The 13,788-nt window shown below is 33.1% G+C and overlaps 1 protein-coding gene and 2 long non-coding RNA genes across 15 annotated transcripts; 2 read left to right on the top strand and 1 right to left on the bottom strand.

Moving 5' to 3' along the window:
- Nucleotides 1-330: 330 nt before the first annotated feature.
- LOC103859070 (bifunctional L-3-cyanoalanine synthase/cysteine synthase D1) lies at nucleotides 331-4,780 on the bottom strand. Of its 7 annotated transcripts, none has more exons than XM_033286619.1 (12): nucleotides 3,948-4,109; nucleotides 3,570-3,619; nucleotides 3,361-3,470; nucleotides 3,216-3,273; nucleotides 2,858-3,121; nucleotides 2,605-2,742; nucleotides 2,462-2,513; nucleotides 2,253-2,332; nucleotides 2,099-2,158; nucleotides 1,944-2,024; nucleotides 1,695-1,825; nucleotides 331-807 (listed from the first exon to the last, which is right to left on the bottom strand). In XM_033286619.1, exons 2-11 carry the CDS (start codon nucleotides 3,600-3,602, stop codon nucleotides 1,736-1,738), a joined length of 966 nt encoding a protein of 321 aa, XP_033142510.1. In that variant the 5' UTR covers nucleotides 3,603-3,619; nucleotides 3,948-4,109; the 3' UTR covers nucleotides 331-807; nucleotides 1,695-1,735. The 7 variants fall into 7 exon arrangements, with proteins under 7 accessions (XP_033142510.1, XP_009134801.1, XP_009134803.1 ...); XM_009136553.3 differs by lacking the exon at nucleotides 331-807 and adding an exon at nucleotides 3,788-3,856 and having other exon boundaries at nucleotides 1,562-1,825; nucleotides 3,948-4,076; XM_009136555.3 differs by lacking the exons at nucleotides 331-807; nucleotides 3,948-4,109 and adding an exon at nucleotides 4,632-4,780 and having other exon boundaries at nucleotides 1,562-1,825.
- Nucleotides 581-1,629, top strand: LOC103859069. The gene is made up of 2 exons (XR_001957739.2): nucleotides 581-820; nucleotides 1,236-1,629. It is a non-coding gene; the product is annotated as an uncharacterized LOC103859069 (long non-coding RNA).
- A 346-nt stretch (nucleotides 4,781-5,126) lies between the features above and the next one.
- LOC103859067 lies at nucleotides 5,127-11,449 on the top strand. 7 transcript variants are annotated; one of them, XR_004456044.1, is made up of 5 exons: nucleotides 5,127-6,817; nucleotides 6,909-6,967; nucleotides 7,070-7,194; nucleotides 7,309-7,437; nucleotides 7,623-11,449. It is a non-coding gene; the product is annotated as an uncharacterized LOC103859067 (long non-coding RNA). The 7 variants fall into 7 exon arrangements; XR_004456043.1 differs by having other exon boundaries at nucleotides 7,303-7,437; XR_004456042.1 differs by having other exon boundaries at nucleotides 5,127-6,967.
- The last annotated feature ends 2,339 nt before the right edge of the window (nucleotides 11,450-13,788 follow it).

The following is a 13,788-nucleotide window of genomic DNA, read 5'->3' as shown; positions in this document are numbered from 1 at the left end:
TTTTGGGTTAAACTGAAAAAAAAAACTGAAACTTAAAACAACGTAATTTTGTTTCTGATTATATGAATAGGAAATAATAAAATGGTAGGAGAAGCAAAGAAGTGTTTTGCTACGTGGACATGTGAAGGAGACGATGAGTGCAGACTAAAGTGCATTATTGATCACAAAGGAGATGGAATATGTGATTCGTCCACTGCTTTTCCGGTTCCTAAGCAATGTTTTTGTCAATATGATTGCTAGTATCTCTCTATGTAAGACAAAACAATGCTTCTTATATTGTAATGGGTAAACCTTTATTCCGTTTAATATTATGTGATCAAAGGACTAAACTCATCTAAAATCTAAATATATTGTTCCGACATTCGATAAAAATTGAAAGGATAACACGTACAAATCCAGAAATATGATGTTTTTATCAAAAATGAAAGTCTTAATATATTACCATTATTTAAATAAATTAGAGAGCTATATGTTAATAATTATGAGTAAAGTATGATACTAGGACATAAAGATATGTTAATCATATATAGTATAATACTCCTTCAAAGTCAAAGTTCCACCAACCAAAGCAGAGAATGGAGACTGATCTCTCAAGAGTTACTCTCCGACGGTTCTCTCTAACGGGTGCTCACGATTTCCTGAGATGGGCCAGCGATGTTCGAGTGACCGGGAATCTTCGTTGGTAGAGTTTTACGTCCGAAGAGGAAGCTTTGGTCTTCATGCGAGACGCATGCTTGCCACATCCATGGAGACGTTCCATCTCCATCGATGACCGTTCGATCGGATTCATCTCAGTCTTCCCTGAAACTGGCGATGATAGGTACTTATTATTTATAGCGTTGGAATATTTATTTCTATTTACTATATGTTTTGATGTTGTGGTAATGGCATATGTTATGTTGATGGTCCAAATGAATTGAGTTTTGCATTTGAATTCAACTCAATTTCAGATATGTAGGAAAAACATATAGGATAAGAGTAAGAGTTATATTCCTCCTATTAGTAATTACTTTTATGCAAATTAATATGTTTTCATTATTCTAGCATATGTACCATATGCTATGTTGGTCCAAATGATGTGTGTTAGGTCATTTCAACTCAACTAAATTTCAGACATGTGAAAAAAATCATATAGGATAAGAGTAAGAGTTATATTCTTCTATTTATCACCGATAACTATTCTTGTAAGTAAATATGTTTTAATCATTCTAGCACATATAAATATCTTGATACAGTGTATATTTGAAGATTCAAAGCGCATATTGGGTATGGATTATCTCATGAGTATTGGGGAAAGGGAATAGCAACAAGAGCAGTGTCAATTGCAGTACCGCAAGTGTTTAATGACTTGCCTCGTGTTTTGAGGCTTCAAGCTTTTGTGCAAACTCAAAACAAAGCATCCCAAAGAGTTCTCGAGAAGGTTGGGTTTCAGAGAGAAGGTTTGCTAAGAAAGTACAGTTATGTCAAAGGTGAAATCCATGATGTGTTTGTTTATAGTCTCTTGTCCCCTGATCTACTTCCTCTTCCATAATCCTCAAGTATTATGGATTGAGATTATATGTAGTCGTTATAAAACTAATAATGTTGTAATTCAATATATATTTGAAAAAACGAATATGGTTTGAGTGATAATAGTTTAAAATATTAAGAAAAAATGGTCTAAAGGGAAACTAAACCAGAGGGAAAATAAATACCAAACCGAACCAAGCTAGGTAGTGTTTGTTGTGTATAAGCCTCATTCAAATGTCAAACTCTCTGCTTCACGTCTCACTGAGTCGAACAATTGAGTCGACAAGTAACGTTCCCCACCGCTAGGGAAAACCACCTGATAATCGGACATTAACCGAATGTATTTTTCTTTGGTTAAGGAAGACCAATTATGACAAAAAGCTATAGGACTAATGTAATTTGTGTTGCAAGTAATAAAACTCTATTTCACTTACAACTATGAGCTTCCCGGCGTTTTCTGGCCGTTTTGCCACCTTAATAGCAGCGGCTGCAGCAGCTCCGGAAGATATTCCCACCTACACATTTATCAGAAACGTTGGTTTAATGGTTTAAACCAAAACCGTTTGAACCACAGATTGTACCACAGTACCAGTAATCCTTCTTTCAGGGCAAGAAGTCTGGCAGTTTCAATAGCTTCCACGCTTGTCACCTAAAGAAAACGATTTAAAGATTACAAAGATCTCAGTCTCTGACATCTCATCTCAAAGAGAAAAGATATTTAAAAAAAAAATTAGCTACATTACTTGAATGATTTCATCAAGAACGTTGAAATCCAAATTGTCCGGTACAATACCAGCTCCAATACCTTGGATCAAATGTGGACCTAGAAACAATGAACCGTATTATTTAAGTGATCAAGAAAGAGACTTGAACAGCAAGGAACTCCACCAACTAATGATGCTCTACTTAGGTATTATTTATATTAGACTCAAAATTAAAACAAACTCTTTACCTGGTTGGCCTCCACTGAGTACTGCACTCTCTGTTGGTTCCACTCCATAAACCTGTTGATAAAAACAAGTGCTTGAAAAAGAAAAACAAACTAAAATGTTTCTCATAATATGATTATGGACTTGCTAATATTAGTGTGTGTACCTTTAAGTCTTTATTCTTCTCCTTGAGGAACTTTCCTGATCCGGATATGGTTCCACCAGTCCCAACACCAGCCACCAATATATCTACTTCTCCTGCAGAGTCTCTCCATATTTCTGGACCCGTGGTTCGATAATGAGTCTGCATTAAAAAACAATTTAGATAAACAAATAGAAAAGATAGAAATTATTTTTCCAAAAAAAAAAGATATATATATATAGAGTGAGAGAACTAAGGAGAGTTCATATGTATATACTTGTGGGTTTGAAGGATTCTTGAATTGATGTAGTATGATACCATCTGGAGTTTTGCTTAATATCTCTTCGGCTTTGTCGAGTAATCCTTGAACGCCTTTTTTCGTGTCCGTGAGGTGAACCTCTGCACCTAGTGCTAATAAAATGATCTTTCTCTCAAGGCTCATTGTTTCAGGCATTGTGAGCACAACTTTGTAACCTTTAGCTGCCCCAACAAAGGCTAATCCGATCCCGGTGTTACCAGAAGTAGGCTCAATCAATGTGCTCTGAAGTAGTAGTAGTAATATCACCAAGATTTTAAGCCATAATGTTTGATTTTAGAGGTGTAAAAAAACGGATTGTAGAAGTTAATTTGTGTACCTTCCCGGGAGTAATCAGTCCCTTGTCTTCCGCATCTTTAATCATACCATAAGCAATACTAGTAAATGGAAGATTAGTTAGGTTATATAATGTGTCTTAGAGCAAACAAGAGAGAGAGAGAGAGAGAGATAGGTTATATATATACCGCTCCTTGACACTAGAGCAAGGCTCCATCATCTCAAGCTTTGCGGCTATACGAGCAACACAGCCATCTACGATGTTATTCAGATACACCATTGGAGTGTTACCTATCAACTGAATGCAAAACACATGAGACTAAGTATACAGCTTGAATAAATAAACTAAGACAATTTTCTCTAACTTTTTCCTATTGGAGCAAAGATTTGGATTTACTTGAGTAACGTCATCCTTGATAGAGCACTCCATGCTAATCTTTGAAATATCTACAAGAATGATTTCCCCACAAAAAGAAAATTAATATTTTAAGAAACAAATTGTAAGTAAAACTGTAAGAACAAAAAGACTATGAATTATTCAGTCAAACTCGAAAGTAAACCAAGATTAAGAAACAGATTTGAACATGGGAGAATATGAGTATATAGCAAACTGACATCAAGAATTAACAGTTGAAACAAATGAGTTTCTCAGTGAGAGTCATGCAAAGCATTCGAGTTCTTGAACTGAAAATCGAACATGAAGATTTGAGAAACTATTCAAGTTGGAAAAATTTAGGAGGGAAAAAGGAAGAACAAGTACAAGAGAGCTCTTTACCAAGTACGAGATCCAAATCTGAGAAGTAGGAGAAAAGAAATAATTGATAAAGGTACTTGCCTTAAACAAAGACTACGAAAACAGAGAAACAAAAGCAATTATTAAAGAAACAGACCAATTATTGCTTTACTGAAAAAGTGAAAATGACAACTCAAGCTCGTGCGTATATACTTTTTTTCTGGAACACTCTCGTGCGTATATACATTTTAAGAAATCAATATATAAACCCTTTTTTTGTTTGGACAACAATCAATATATAAACTAAATTGTTACTTTGTAAGTTCTTAGGTAACATTTGTCAGATGATTTCATTATTTTTATTTGGTAGAAAATATAAACTTTCCTCAAGAAAGTTAGGATTGTATTCAACTCATTTATCAAAGATATTAATACACTTCAACAACTGCATCAGATGAAGAAACAAACAAAACATAAGAAAATCTTATTGGACAAAACAAACAAAACATAAAAAAACACAAATTATTAGACAAAGATTGGCACACAATTCAAAAAAATAGCTAGAAGTCTGTTTGTTATTGAACAAATGAGTCTACTAGAAACCTAATATTTGTCAAATAATTCAAGAAACCAAAAAAAAAATGATGAGAAAACCTAGAGAATGATCACAATAAATTAGCCAGTAACCAATACTATAAGGCTACAGTGTGTAAAAGAACATTTTACCCTGATAAGTCTGTACTTGGGTTCGAATTTCTTGGCGCTCTCGACATTGTCATAGATCAAACCAAACCCTCCAAAATGGGTTCTGAATTTGAAAACAAATATGGCATTTGGGTCCTTCACCTCGTACATCCTCGCTAGCTTCTCCTTCAGCTCAGCCTTTTAAATAAAAAAAAAACATTTCTCGCCATTTTAAAAACCACTTTAACAGACTAGTCTTTGAAATGGTAAAGAAGATACCTTTGAAACATTGGCTCTTCCAGGGTGAAGAACATCAATGACCTACACTCACAGAATCCAACCATAGTCTTAGTCATTTCATCAAGAATCTTTATCAGAGCTAAGTGAAAACGTATCAAACACCCTAAAAGCTAAAGACACTGTGTGGTATGACTATGATTAGAGTTAAAAAATGGAACTACTCACGAACTGCTTCCTCGAGAGAAGTCTGTTTGTCATGAACTTTCTGGTTCTGATGGTCACTGCCTTTTCCGCCATTTCTGCGATTCCCTCCGGGATCAAACGATCTCTGCAAAGCTTTGAGTTCGTCGTCAGCTCCGGTAAAGACGGTCGCTTTTATATAGTAAAGATCCTTTAATTAGGCTTTTTAATGGGCCGTGACTTTATTGGGCTTACTGTACATGCTAGTCTATAAAACGAAACACACTTTGTCATCTATAAACAAAACATCAAAGATGAGAAAATAAGGCCAGTGAGTCTAAAGCATTTTTCTTAATGGGCCTATTTATTTGCAGCATGATTTTTGTTTTTCTGTTAGCCTGGTATATATTTTATTTGCAAATGTAATGTTTTTTGTAAATATCCTAGCTATTTAATTAATATAACGAGAATTTTGTACTCGACTAAAAAACTGAAAAACTTAAAACTTTTGGGGAAGAGTAGTAGTTAATTATAATTTAATCCTACTATATAAAAGGAGCTATTTTTGGAGCTTCTAAGGGGTGCCATGTCAGATGAAATATTCCTGGCCAATTAAAATGACAGGTCATCGCGGACTGGGCTTGGAATACAAAAATTATTCCAAAAATTAAGTTAGTCTTCGCAGCCCATTAAAACCTTTTGGCAGCCCAACCTAAAATCTAATGGTTTTGGTGGTTCCCACTTAGACCAGAAATATTCAGTCTTCGTACATTGGTTTAGACTAAATTAATTTTGTTGTGGCCCGTAATATATGTTTTACTACTGTTCCTGTTAAGAAATTCAATTCAGCCCAAAATCCATAGTGAAGCCCTTCATCACCTTAAGTTTTCTGGTAAGTAAACCAAACTCTGCGTTTAGGATTAGGTCGATTGTGGTTTGAAGTAGTATTCATCTTCGACGGTTGACCAACACTGTCTCCGCCGTTGTTTGGAAAGTCAATTTTCCTCTCACCTTTCTACCTCCCGTTTCTCTTCATTTCCTTCTCTTTTGGCCACTCCCTTGAACTTTACTCTCTTACCATATGCAATGAATTTTGAGTTCACATTAAAATCCGTAACTCCTACGAACTCTCTGTTTCCCTTACTTTACTATCAACGCTTGATGCGTATCAAAACCAAAGAAGACATCAAACCGTAGAAATACGAGAGGCTTGAGACTGGAATCAAGCTTCACACACAAGCTCTCTAAGTTTATCCTCCCCCGAAAACCTAGAACCCTCATTCCAAATGTCTTACTCTGGTGCTGCTGCTGTCGATGAGCCGCCCTCCCCTCCACCTTTGACGAGAGCTAGGTCGTACAACCGCCTCCTCCTTTTCTGGATTCGTGGAACATCAATAAAAGCGGTGAATGTATGGGAATCACCCTCCTCTTCCTTGATTATCAACATCTCCTCTTCCTTGATGAAAATGTATCAACATCTTTACTTTCTCTGGACTACTATATACTATATTTGTTTAATCAATATTCAAGCTACTCTGTGATCCACGGTTTCATCCCAGCTGGTGGTGTGAATCACTACCGTCCATCCATCGCTACGAGAGGGGTCGATCGTGAAAGTTGATCTCTTTTAAATCGGCTGATGCACTAATATGTACAAGATCACGGATCATCCTTTCGTCATCTGTATCATTCCCCCAACAACTATTGATGAATTTGCCATGATTTCAACTGTTATCAATCTCCAGAAATTCATCCTTTGAAAGTTCGACCATCTCCAAGCTCTTGCAAACACTAACTTATAGCCTCCGGTATAGTTTTCAATAGAGTTTTGCATGTTAAATTTCAACCACAATCTACATATACTATGTTTTCATTATTAAAAAATGCTTTCATTTTCAGATGTGTTTGGACAAATCCGTATTGTTCAAGGCTCTGACCTGAACAACTTACGAAATGAGGTCTGTCTCCTAATTGACCCATAAGTCATGAACTTACGTACTAATATTTTAAAATGCTTAGCTCATTGTTTTTTTTTAAACTAAAATATTCTCCCATTCCAGTTCCGTTGTTGTACTTGTGTCATGGAACTCGCGTTGATTCCATAGAAGGTATTAAAAAGAAGGAACTAATGTCAATAGGAGATCTTCACACTTTCATCTTCAACTCCAACTCCAATGGGCAGCAGGTAACACTCCGTCTTTAAACATACTTTAGTACTCTTATGTGGTTCCAAAATAGTATCAACTAATGTTAGTGATGTTGTCATCCTCAAGAAGCTGATTTTATTTGCAAGGTTCAGATTGTTGGTGTCCTCCAACAAAATGGCTGGGCGTTTATTTCTTGCACCAGTTGCAGCAGGAAGCTTACAAAATCTGGCACTTTCTTCCGTTGCAACAGGTGTGTTTCTTCCAACGTGACCGGACATCAGGTATGAACTGTTATTCCCGATCCATTTTTAAAGTAACAACCTAATATATATATATATGTATGTACTCACAGTTTTTAAAACTGCTAATATTTATTTGGCACCGAGGCAGAGGTGGGGTAATCTATGTATTCACAGTTTTTAAAACTGCTAATATAAATTAACACACATGTTCTACTGTTTCTTAGAGTAGCAGCAGCGACCCAGCTCCAGTCATGGATATGGAATCTGGACAAGCAACAGAATCTGCCAGCAACCTGGGTGATGTGCCAAAGATTCCACTGGGAGTTGCTGAAGCAAGCCTGATAGGTTCTGCTGGTGACGAGAACACCCGCAAACGCCTCCTTGATTGATTGTCGCAAGGTCATCTAACCGTCAACTCCACTTAGATTTCGTTTCATTTTAATTTTCTACTTCCGTGTTTTTTCAACTTTGAGCTTTAGTTCTCTTTGATTTGCTGCAAACTATTTTTTACTGGTATAAGAATTACTACAACTTTAAATAATAAAGAAAGAGTCTACGTGTCTTTGCTTATTTACCAATGTCCCCAACTTTATAAATCAGTAAAGTTGCACAATGCTAAACGGCCTTTTGTAATTGCTGTAGTTTTAATTACTAACTCTACAATGGACTTTTAAAATAACCTTACTCACACCCAAAAACACCACCAAATCAATAAACGAACTATAGCACATATAAAACCCCTAATGAAAATACTAAAACTAATTCAGAGAAACATCAAACGTATAATCACCCATATGAAAAGCATAATATACAATTTTTCCCACAGCTACTGCACAATTTTAGTGACAGGTTCACAAACTGCGGCAAATCCTAGACAACTTACGGTAACGTCAACAACCCGCGCTTGCGCGGAGCTCCGGCCCTAGTTAATATAACGAGAATTTTGTACTTGACTAAAAAACTGAAAAAGTCGGAACTTTTGGGGAAGATAATTATATAGATCAAACTAGTAACTAATAAATAAGTTAAGTTGGTCTTATTGAAGGCTGTATTCTGATTCTGATTGAAGGATGTATTCTGATTCGACCATAAGGTTAAGATCGACATAACAAGTAGTGTCGTATCTATATTAGGACAAAAACAACAGCATCTACTTAATTATTAGTTAGTTGCTTGCCGGTGACGACCCTCTTTCCATTATATACATGATAATGGACGACCTTATATAATAATATATCATGACCCTCTTTGAACTGTATTACAGAATAATGGAAGACCTTATATGTAATACTAGTATGTATCAAAACGGTGTAATTTCAATAAGTAACAATTAATATTGTGGGGGAAGAGATTTAAGGACCGACAAGAGAAATAAGTGGAGGGAGATACGAGAAGAATGGTTGGCACTGAAGTGGAGTTGGGTACGAAAAGGGTACGTTTGATCTGTACATATTCAATACCACATGTCATCCATAAAACGATCATTTATAAGATTTTGCTTCGTATGGCTCCTTTAAGATCAATTATTACTATCCCTTTCTTATTATTTGAGGAGCATTAGATAAAACTAACCTTTACTTCATGTGTTTATTACATGTGTGTCATTTTCTATGTGGCATCACCAAAAGCTCTCTTACACCTTATATTCAAACACCCTTTCTTAACTAGACTAATTACAAAATTTACCATTGCTAATTACATTAAAACTTCTTTATATACTATAAGTCTATAAGCTTATTGACTAACAAAATAATTTATCCCATGTCCTACTACTCTTTGATTACAAACGTTTCCATTTTCAAATACGCAGAGATTTTATTACCATAACCAGAGATTCGTCATAATTATCGATTTCAATATGGAAATTCGTATAGCCTGATTTAAATATTAATGACTTTCTATATAGTTAAACTACATAAAATCCATTGTGTACGTATGTATCTTCATATCTACTTATATATGTGTTGCTATATCACGAATTCGTTATATATGTGTTGTCAAACACAATGTTCAACAATTCTTACATAATCGCAAAATCTTATAGATATATACATACACTTTTTCAAAAAAATTACATAAAACGATCTAATATATAGTATTTTTAAAAGATTTTCTTACAGCAATAATGGCATTGGTGAAAAGAAATATATATTAAAACTTACATACTACAATATTTTTCTACTTTCTTAATAATATAAGTTTTCACCTAAACGAAGAGATTGTCAATCACGCAACAGTTAATGGGACATACGATGATCTCCATGATATTTCAAATCAGGAATGTATAAAGATAAATATGACGCTAAAAGTTGAACTCAATAATTTTTATACAAAAATTGCGACGAAAAATGAAAAGTTTCAAAATCAGAATTGATTATTGATTTGAGATCGATTGATTTTTTCAATCAAGCTGCAATCTTTGTTTCCTTATATTAAAAATAAGAATAAAATGTTTTCTGATTTTGAAAGATCAATTCGCAAATGGAGTAATAAGGCGAGTTTCAAAATAGAATTGTAGTGCAAGTTATTCAGTATTAATTATTGAATATTACATATATTTAAAGCGATTTCGAATAAAGATAGCAAACCCTAGACCCAAAAAATTTTGTATATAAATATGTAGCTGATGTTAACATCTCCTCACCACAGTCTATATCTCAAAACATTGTTACCAAAACATTAGGTTTTTCTGATTTTACCTAGGTGGTAACATTGTCATTTTACCTAGATGATAACCTCGTGATTTCACGTCATCATTAAGTGTGTTTCTTATGGTGTCTTTGCTCATGTTTTTTAAGAATTTTATTAGTTTATTGCTTATATTTCGTTTTATCTTATATGTATATTTTATTTTATGAAAACAATAATTCTATTGTATGTGTTTTTTTTTCCTTCATAATTTAGTTTATATAAGTTTTTGATTACTCTTATAGATTAGCTTTCATCCGAATCACATACGATTTCATCATTTGATATCTAATCCTTCCTCATCGTATATATAAATAGGTTGTTTTGAACACATCTACTCATCACATTCTTCTTCCCAAACCTTTATTACAAATTTGATCTTGCAAGCAAAACACTTATGGTGGGTCTCAACTCATTATATAATATGCAATCTTGTGACTATAAGTTTTGTATTTCTAATATTTATAGATTAAAAGTTATAATCTCTTTTAATCCATTCACTCCGCGCAGGGCGCGGGTATCACCTAGTCTTCTTTTATTAAGGGTGGTCAACCTTATTCAATTCTTCATACTATGTCCCTATCATTCTTTTCAATCTTTTTAATTCGCTTCTGAATTTTATTTTTGAATTTGGACATGGTATGTACATCATGAATATATGTTTAGTTTGGCATTCAACATCAATTGTGGTAGAGGTCGTTAAATCGTTTTTGTTTGGTATTGTTCTATATGTGACTAATCAAAATCTTACATTATCTTTGGCAGAAATAATATATAGAATATATATTTTACGAATCAATATCGCCACAAAACTATAGTTGTGGAATAAAAATTACATATTCACTTTTAGTTTTTACATAAATATTATCGGATTCACCATTTTTTCTACTACCCAAACGAGAGCTTGTAACGGTTAGCTTTCTATCAAAATGATAATTGCTGGCTTGTGATTGCATGGGAAAGGCACAAGAAACATGAAACCACCTATCTACGTAAATTATTTGAATAATATTTGCCACAATGATCACCTAGCATATCATAGAATATATTTCATCGTCTACATATATCTTAGATCTCCAAGATATGATCTGATGAGCTTCGGATTTCTTTAATTAGTAGAATAAAACCTATTGTATATATTACCAAATGAGCAGGGTCACATGTCATTGTGATATTTTTATCTACAGAATGGGCTGATGGTAATAGTTTTGTCATAGAGCTTGCGAGTTGAGACTTTATTTTCAGTCACTATTGAAAGTCTAAACCAGGCGTAGAATTTTAATTTAGAGAATCGTATTGTAGTGTGAATATCGACAAACAAGTAAAAGTCCCATTGAAAAGGCCCAACTATTTACACTATAATCATACAGAAATGATAGACCAACCATTCGGATTAAAATGAAGTGAAAGAAACTTGACCAAGACAAACATAAAGTGAAAAATACAGACGCATGTGGATGAACCCGATTTTCTAGTAGACTGGTCGGCATTAGAACATGGCCATGTCCTAGGCCATACGCTGCGGTGGGGTTGCCCTTTTAATTGACTATTTTGGCCTTGTCTGTCTTATTCCTTCGATTTCAATTTACATTATCCGAACGTTCTAAAGAAATTGTACACACAAGTTCTAAAAAAAAGTTTGTAATTTTTTTGTATTTGCTTTATTTTCATTCATTTATTAAAATTATCATAGCTATTTGATATTTCCATCCCGAGTTTTATTGTGAAAACTAAAATTCGTAAGTTGATTTTACTAAATTGCTCAATAATTCGTTCTATTATTTGTTGTAATCAATTTATATCCTTTTACTAAAAAAAAATCAATTCATATCCAACCTGTTTCTCCCCCACATGCATTCAATGGAACCTTGAAAGCAAATGATCATAGCTAAAATATACTCATATATTATAAAATGAAATGAACCTACTTTTAAATCATAGCAAAACTTCAATTAATTTAAAGGAAAAAAGTTTCTTGGTAAGTCACATGATATTAGTATTATAGTGATTTATGTTGCTAAAAAGCATTTAAAAACAACTTGATAGGTACGAAAATTGAAATATCATTATTGAAAATTTCTCAAATAGAACTTTTCATTTCAAAAACTTTGGTATGAATTTCTTAAAGAAAATTTAATTTTATATTTAAATATTAATATTTATGGTAAAAATCTGTAGTTGAAATACACTTATGCGGACCAGTAATTTATCTCTTAGAAACGAGTTAAATAAATTCAAATATTTTCATAAAACTCTTATCAAATTTTTCACAAACTAATTCTTGAGTGGAGAGAATCTACTTTATTAAAACAGAAGTACACTTATAGAATAACCCTAAAAATTAAATAATATTTACAGTCAAATGCCATTAAAAATTAAATTAATTTTACATTAAAAATGATTGTCTTTTCCACTTATTCATTGTTTTCCTAAAATAACTCAAACGAACCACAAAAAAAGGAAACATATTATTAATAAACTCAAACAAACTACATATTTTTAAATAAATGAATAAACATAAATAATTTCCCTGCAATATCGACACCCTAACATTGCTTATTATATGAATCTCATTTTTAACTTACGTAACCTGCACGAACATCAAATTATATAAGTAATTAAACTAAGAAAAATTAACAATGATTCTCACACGAGTTGAACAATTTCAGTTCACTTAATTTCACGGTGGTGTCTGTAGCATATTTGTAACCACTTTATTATATTGAAATATTCCACTGACTTCCATATGTCCAAATAATTAATAATCATTATCTATCTTATTAAAATCTAATATTTGTGAATTGAAAATCTTTTTCCCTAACAATCTTCGAAAAAAAAAATAGAAATATTTGCAGAATTTACTAATTTGTTTTTAAATAAGATTTCCCCTTCAATTTCGGAACAAGGAATATATATATAAAATTTGATCCATAACTACTAAACAATAAACATAATATTTGAATTTCAACAACATATTCTGCATACTAATGCAAACAAGAAATGCCTTGCGAGGGTGGTTAAGATATTTCCTCAACTTTAGCGTTTTGTATTGCGTTAAATAAAATTGACTCACACACTTGCGGAACAAGCACAAGATCTTATCATTTCCTATTTCAAATCATAACCATTAAGATTTTACCATAATTTCAAAAACAAGAAACAAAATCAACAAAATATTCTTTTCATTTATTTCGCCTAATATGCCTTGCAAAATAAGCAAAGATATTTATTCTCAACTAGGGTATTGTCTCTCTACTATATATTCTATCCGAGTACAAACTCATTCTACACATTCTTTTACGACTTACCTCACAAAAAAATCATGTCTGCTAACAAAAGATTTCATTTGATCAGCGATCTTAAACCCTTTAAGGAAGTGTGGCATGTTCAAGTAAAACTGATTCACTCATGGATACAAAACCCACCTTACGCTGATGAAACATTAGAAATGGTTTTAGCTGATCAAACTGTTAGTTCTACTCTTTGTATTTTTTTGAATTTTAGTAAAGTAGATCAGGATGATTAAGTGATGATCTAAGATAAATAAGAGGTAAAACATTAGAAATGCCACGGTGTGATCAAATTATGTTACATCAATATTTGTATTATGTGATGTATTTTTGTCATCATTTGTATAAAAATTTGATACATTATATAAGGTGTGAAAATTTTTAATTGCATTACGTAAACAGAAAAAAACAC

Source organism: Brassica rapa, chromosome A03, assembly GCF_000309985.2.
Source record: "Brassica rapa cultivar Chiifu-401-42 chromosome A03, CAAS_Brap_v3.01, whole genome shotgun sequence".
NCBI classification, from domain to species: Eukaryota; Viridiplantae; Streptophyta; class Magnoliopsida; order Brassicales; family Brassicaceae; genus Brassica; species Brassica rapa.
The sequence above is the reverse complement of the archived record's forward strand: the minus strand, read 5'-3'. Positions and strand labels throughout refer to the sequence as shown.

What these genes read in the sequence shown, in the direction of transcription:
- LOC103859070 (XM_009136555.3), bottom strand. Translation starts at nt 3,602, where the DNA reads ATGGAGTGCTCTATCAAGGATGACGTTACTCAA. An exon ending in TTCTTGATGAAATCATTCAA is followed by an intron (nt 2,159 to 2,252) that starts GTAATGTAGCTA and finishes CGTTTTCTTTAG; the next exon opens with GTGACAAGCGTGGAAGCTAT. An exon ending in ACGCCGGGAAGCTCATAGTT is followed by an intron (nt 1,826 to 1,943) that starts GTAAGTGAAATA and finishes TCCGATTATCAG; the next exon opens with GTGGTTTTCCCTAGCGGTGG.